General features: G+C 36.3%; 1 protein-coding gene across 1 annotated transcript in view; it reads left to right on the top strand.

Annotated features, from left to right (window-relative positions):
• Positions 1-7,348, top strand: part of ARHGAP15 (Rho GTPase activating protein 15) — a 650,587-nt gene that overhangs the window by 27,712 nt on the left and 615,527 nt on the right. The window contains exon 2 of the mRNA XM_006086875.3: positions 2,502-2,681. Within this exon, the coding sequence (XP_006086937.1) occupies positions 2,517-2,681 (165 nt within the window). The 5' untranslated portion in view covers positions 2,502-2,516. The remainder of the gene's footprint in view (positions 1-2,501; positions 2,682-7,348) is intronic.

Genomic DNA, 7,348 nt, shown 5'->3' with positions numbered 1-7,348 from the left:
TATATATATATATATATTAATCTATATCTTACTGTAGTTAGATATAGAGGTAAGATCCTTTATGCCTACATTAGTGGCCAGATTTGATATATCTTAAAACTCTTCTCATCAAAGTAATGATTATATTTCTACTAGAGGCCCAGTGCACGAAATTCATGCAGGGGTGTGTGTTCCTCAGCCCAGACTGCACCCTCTCCAATCTGGGACATCCCTCTCATAATCAAGGACTGCTGGCTCCCAACCGCTCACCTGCCTGCCTGCCTGATCACTCCCTAACCACTCCTCTGCCAGCCTGATCATTGCCTAACTGCTCCCCTGCCAGCGTGATTGTCCCTAACTGCCCTCCCCTGCCAGCCTGGTCACCTCCAACTGCCCTCCCCTGCAGGCCTGATCCCCCCCAACTGCCCTCCCCTGCTGGCCATCTTGTGTCCACATGGGGGCGGCCATCTTGTGTGTTGGAGTGATGGTCAATTTGCATATTACTATTTTATTAGATAGGATGAAATAGGGGGACAAAATCTTTTATTCAAATTATGTTTTAAATCTTATTAAAAGTGAAATTTTATTCTCAATTGAATAAATTTTATAATACATAACTAATGTAGAAACATAAAAATGAAAATATGAGCAACGATCTGTGAAGAAATTCTTAAAACAGCATTTCTACAAACAACTTTGTGAGGTATAACTGAAATACAGTAAAGTGCAAATACTGAAAGTGTACAATTTGATTATTTTTAAAATATATAGACTACTACTGTTCAACCATCATCTCAATCATAGATAACAAACATATCTATTACTCCCAAAGATTCCTTGTATCCAGGATAATCCACTTCTCTCCCCATCCCATCCCTAGATAATCACTGATTATCTTTCTGCCACTATTTGCATTTTCTAGAACATTATGTAAGTGAAATCATAAGCACCCAATAAATACTTTATTATTTTTGCCTGCCTTCTTTCATTCAGCACATTGAATTTGTAATTTATCCATGTAGTTGTATGCATCAATTTAGAATTTGTCCATCTATTAATCTGTTGATAGTTATCTGGGTCTTTTTTTGGAGAATAAAATGCATACTCCTTTACTTCTTTCTGTACAGTGTCCTTCGAAAAATTACTAGTCTCTCTGACTCTTAGTATTCTCCTCTACAAACATGTGTTTAATATCTGTCTCATAGGTTTTACAAGGATTAAACCACCGAACACATTACCCGACACTCAATTGCCTTACTGGTGTCAGTTATGAGGTGACACTTTCCTACTATTGAAATGCTTTAATTCTTTTCTAATTATTTTAGTGTCCTCTTAAACATTACCATAATTCAAGCCCCATTGTCTGCTCAGCAGACATAGGGCTACCAATATAGTTGCTTCTTAAAATTTCATCCTTCTTTTGGAATTTATTGGCTTCTATAACTGGTGACAAAGTGTTCTGTTGTTTACACACATGCCCACGCTAGCTATGGAATGTCTACCTAGGCGGAATGTGGAGACAACAATCAAGCCAGGATCTGTTTCTAGAAGCTTAAAAGCTGTGTTTGCATTGTAAAAGTTCTATATTAAATGAGATGATATGTTAATTTGTGGTGCCTATGGGGAGGAGCAGTTGAAAAGAATTCTGGATTTGAGGAAGTAACTAAAGCCCTTCTATTCCACCCATTGCTGCTACCAAAGTTCATTCAGTTCTCTTTGTTTTCTTTTTCCAAATTATTATTTCTTCACTGCTACTCCTTTAAATGTGCCCACATTCAATTGTCCTGCCTGGTCAAATTTTGTCTATGAAAATATAAATAAATACATACATAAATAAATGCATAAATAAATAAATGGTGTTGATTTTCTCTTTCTTCACGTTCTTTGTAAATATTATGTCCAACTAAGCTACTAAATCTAGTTCAGTTGGCAGATGGTGATGGACAAAAGAATTTTAATGCCCCCTGTGGATATTATACGTGTGTGTGGTGGGGTGGGGGGCGGGGGGACTGAGGCTAAGTACCATGCTAATAAGATCAAGCCAACATATTTGATAGTCATTGGGACCAGGGTGGTTTGCTGTAATGACAATTCTATTTACTTAAAGTTGACTTTATTGACATAGTTATTTGTTCACCAAAAAGCAGTGTTGGTGGTCATGTGTGGAAGTGGAGTGGGTAACAGATGAAAATGTGAATACAAAAATAATATAACCTAAAGATGACTAGATAACAACATCATGAAATATAAGGAAGATTGTATGATATTGCCATTCGTTTTTTAATGGAATTAGAAATTGCACAGAGTATGGGCGTGTTGCCTATGAACTTTGAAGTCTCCTGGCATGTGCAGCATTGTCCAGTAATTTAATTGACTGAAATAATTACAAAGAAATGAACTTTTTATTTACTACTCAGAAAAGTAAAGACTTTATATTTCATTTTTGTACCTTATTGGCTAAGAGGAATGTGCACTCCACCAGAGTTTTTAGAGAATAATATGATGTTTTTATATTTTATCAGGGATAACACTGTAATATGCAGAAATCTACAAATTCAGATACTTCCGTAGAAACACTGAATTCCACCCGCCAAGGCACTGGAGCTGTGCAGATGAGAATCAAAAATGCCAACAGTCACCATGATAGACTGAGCCAAAGTAAATCCATGATCCTCACCGATGTTGGGAAGGTCACTGAACCTGTAAGTCAATATCCTTAACAACCAAGTTCCCTAACACAGAATTTTGTGTAAAAAACAACAACAACATGAATTAGCCTTGTTTTATTTGTTTTCCTAATGTGCATGAGAAAACTGATTTTATAATGTATTTTATCTGGCCTACTTATAGTCATAATAATGTCCCCAGTTGCAAGAGAAGGGATGAGCTTAATCCAGAGTGATAAAGTGGATTTGGAGCTAGACTGAAGAGCACCTTTGCCTCATTTTAAGGGTCTCCACTATCATGCTTCAGTGTCATAAAAATAATGAGGTTATGCTAGCATGTGGTGTTTGTACTTCCAAATACAGTACATCACTTTGAAAAGCCAGAGGCTAAAATTAGCTAAGAATAAACCGAGACGAGAAAAAAGTCTTTGGGGGAAAAAAACCCACAAAAACGTGACAATTTCTTTCTTAAAATTATCCCTGCGATATATGATATTGGAAATTAGGACTGATTTGGAATGAGCTGAAACGATTGAAATGGTATGGCAATTTAAGGTTTGGAGAGGAAGCCATTTTGTTTCGATAATGTGTCATTAGGAAGATTTGAAATAAAATAGTTAGAGATGAACTCTACTGCCAATTGTGTCCCTGCCCCTGCACGCATCCTGAGCCACTAAACACACTGATTGCGATGAGTCTCCTCTGGTTAATTTTCTTCCATAATGGTGGTAACTTGCAGCTGAGGCCATAGGATGTTACAAAATTATTTATGCAATGTTAGCCACTCTTTTGGACCCCGGATCTATGTTGTTTCTCACAGTGAGAGCAAAAGCGAGAAATAGGTTAGCTGGGGACAGGCTGTGTTTTCCAGTCACCCAGCAGAAACATGTGAGCTATTAATTGTGTGTTCCGTTAATATCACAGGGACCTATGAAATATTCAGCTCCCTAACTGAGTTATTAAATGAGATAAACTTGCTGAGTAGCATGTTACCAATTACATGTATTCCCTGTTTTTCACTCAAATTTCAAGTGCAAAATTAACCCACAATCATCTCAGGCACCTGAGAAATATAGGATTTGAATCATTCCTTCTTCAGGTATTAAAGGCAAATTTAGCATAAGGAAGCCAGTGATTATATTTTGGGAGCGAGAAATACACCCTTACATAAGGTATCCAGAGATGCATTTTTCTTTATTTATTTCTCATTTAAAAGTATTGTCTGCAGGGAGGCACAACACTGCCAGCCCGACTCTGCATTTGAACCAGCTAAAATGTTCCTCAACTATGAACTTGAGGCAGTGGTTAGAGTAAATTATTGGAATCTCTATAATGTATTATCAGTAAGAACTGTACCTTTGAAGAAGTTTAAAAGTTAAGTATATTTAATGATGCCTAACATATTTTATTGGCTGTGTTTAACAAAAGGCACTATGCCGCAGTTGTTTTTGACAAGCATGAAAACATCACAGCGTGAGACTGCAAAAGGAATTATGGAGAGAAATTACAAGTGATCCATCTCTCAATGAATTATCCACCTCAATAGCCCGCAGAACTCAGCTACCAATTAACACCTACTTTATTACATGTTGGGATGTACTTAATAACTTTCATGTGTTTATGCACTATTACCTTGACTGATGCCTCTTGTACAATTAGGCATAATTGGCATATCAATATGCAAAAGTTAAAAGGATTAACCCTCTTAAAACTAATGAGCATTTCTGTATCCAGCTGCTAAATGAGACAAAATTAGCATTTTTCACTTTTGGGCAGGATTTTATCATGCAGTTTCTCATTGTTGATATTACCTTGTTACATAACTTTAGTTTGGGGGTTTGTATGCTGGACTGCTGGAGAATAAGAGTTTTCCAAAGTTAAATCAGCCATAATTATCCCAGCTTTTGTTTCCTCATTCTTAGCCTGGGCAATATGTATTCCTTGATAAGGAACAAAAATAAGTTACTTTGGGTGATGTGTGCTCAGTGCATAATTATATAAAAAGGGTATTTCAGTGAGGATATGTCATTTCACCGAGAAAACTTGGCTGAGATACTGTATTGAAAGCTTGCCATGGCACTAATTTTCTTTCTGTCTCAGTTCTTTTCATCTCTTTTTTTCCAAGCACAATTTTCTGACTAGATACTGACAGAATGTAAAGTATTTGGGCATATTTATTCAAACAAGCCTGTTAAAGATATCTGCTCAAGCTAACTAAGAACTTGATCTTTCAGAAGTTGGTTGGAGTGAGGTCAAGGGGGGCGGTATTTTGAACTTAGGAGAAATAGGAGAAAATGTATAATAAAAATGTGTGCACATGTTTTCTGTACATTTAATCTGTACACAAAAATTAAGAATACTTAGAAACTATATATATATATATGTATATATATATATATATATATCTTATGCATTCTATTTAGTATGCATGGTGTATATATATATGTGCATCCTATTTAATATGCATGGTATATATGTATATATGTACACTGGCATGACAATTATGCAAATATGGACTTATTAGAGTACATAATAACACAAGAATCTGACCTTATGTTCATAACAATTTAACTTATTACAAAAAGTAATCAAAGGTTCTAGGGTCAAATCAGTTATATAATTTTGTCATTAGTTCACAAATTCATCTTCCTTATTTTGTTCAATTATAAGTATGTTCAATACAACTGTGAGCTCAGAACACAATATAAACTTCTCCTATATACCTGAGAAGAGCCTATTTGTTGGTGTTTAAATCTAGGAGCAAAAGTTTGAAATGTCAATATGAACATTAATTCAACCCTAAGCCCTGCAAACGTAGGTGAATTTACTTGTTAAATTAAAAGTTTTGATTACCTAAGTGCTGCAGGGAAGCTTTTCAGTGACCAGATATCAATACTCCATTACTATTTTATTGGGTGGTATGCATCATTTTCCTTAAACACCAAATAATCATTTTTATGTGGTTTATAAGATCGATGCCTTTTCAAAATTCAAAGAGGTCACTTTAGTACTTGGGGAATATTGGTGAGGGAGGAAATTTGAACATGGGAGGACATGGTTAGCAAGAAAATTGCCTATCTGTGAGCAAGATCTGGAGATCTCTGCTTGGTGGGGAAGGAATGTCCTTTGGTCTCAGTGGTTTGCTGTCTCACCCTCAGTACTGGAGTGAGCCCTCTTAAAGGTGGACTGCTATTTATATACAGTGGGGCCTTGACTTATGAGTGTCCCGACTAAGGAGTTTTTGAGATATGAGCTGTCTCTTGGCCAATTTTTTGCTTTGAGTTGCGAGCTAAAATTCGGGTTACGAGCCAGCTTCAGATACCCCGCTGCTAGTTGGCGCAGCGAACGTCACAGTGAATGCCACAACATCAGCCCAGCATCATGTGTCTCACTGGTTCACTTTTTGATTTGACATACGAGTAATTTGAGTTACGAGCTCCGTCACGGAACTCGTAAGTCAAGGCCCCACTGTATCAGAATGTGCTACCCACAGAAGCAGAAAGCTTAGTGAGTGTAAATGGGGCAAATGAAGTGTGGCTCTTTAAGGGCTAAAAAGGCTAGCATGCAATCCAGCAAATAGCTAATGCAGAAGGTTGTTGCATTAATGTGGCATTGATGTTTTTTATAAGAGTGATCCTCCAACCTAGTAGACATTTTAGAATAGATATTAATGAAGAGTTTGAATAGTTGAAGTCAGGAAACTGCAGGCATAGGATTTGCAGGCAGGAGTAGTTTCGGTATTTAATGCTGGTGGCTTAAGCAGCAAATGTATGAATATTTACCATTTCCATCTTGTAAACCCCACATAAGTGCATTAATTCATTCATGGCCATTATGGACAGAGAAATATCTTTCTATTAGTGTTCAGATAAAGACTTAGCTTGAACCATTGCTAAACATTAACACATAAGATTCCTTTTGCTTCTGTTAACAGTCTGGGCTCGTTCATGTTCCTTTTTAATCTATTATAGGAAAAAAGAGGAAACAACTTTCTTTTGTTTCTTACTTCTGTGATTATAGGATACTTGCCAAAGTTGTGGCTAGCCAAAAAGGCAGACATAAAAATTGCTACTAAAAATATAAGCCTTCTGTTCAGTCGAGTTTTTGAGAAATGTTATGAGACTGTATGACTTGTCCGTGTTTACTTCAAATCAAGCTTATAGTTAGGTTTGAGGCTTTGTTTGTATAAATTGTCCTGAAGTGGATCCTGATATTTAATTAAAATGACACTAAATCACTTTGAATTGATAAGACTTGGCATCTCAAACAAAGGTAATTGCCCGTATTGGTTTTGTGCAAAAATAGCGCCGCTTGGAAAATGTGCAGCCAACACAGACTGTCAGCTCCATTTATAGATCAATATGTGAAAACCATTGATCAGGCAGGCATGGATAACAGTAACACTTTGCATTTATTTGTTGTTTTTATACCACATTAAGGCTTACAGGATTATAGGCTTCCTAAATATTTTGACTTCCTCATAAATATATGATCTGTTGCATGTTAATTAAATGAGAGTCTGCAGCCATTTCTAAAATTGTTTTTAGTTCGATGATTTCCTTTTATTGCTGTGGATTGTATGATCTGGAAAAGGATTAGTTTCCTTCTGCATAAAGATTATTAAAGCTCATTTTAATGTGTCCTACTTAATGTACGATGTGGCTGCCTTTTTGCTTTGAAAAATATGGATACAGACAATTATT

This window comes from Myotis lucifugus, unplaced genomic scaffold (genome assembly GCF_000147115.1).
Source record: "Myotis lucifugus unplaced genomic scaffold, Myoluc2.0 scaffold_32, whole genome shotgun sequence".
Taxonomy (NCBI): Eukaryota; Metazoa; Chordata; class Mammalia; order Chiroptera; family Vespertilionidae; genus Myotis; species Myotis lucifugus.
The sequence above is the reverse complement of the archived record's forward strand: the minus strand, read 5'-3'. Positions and strand labels throughout refer to the sequence as shown.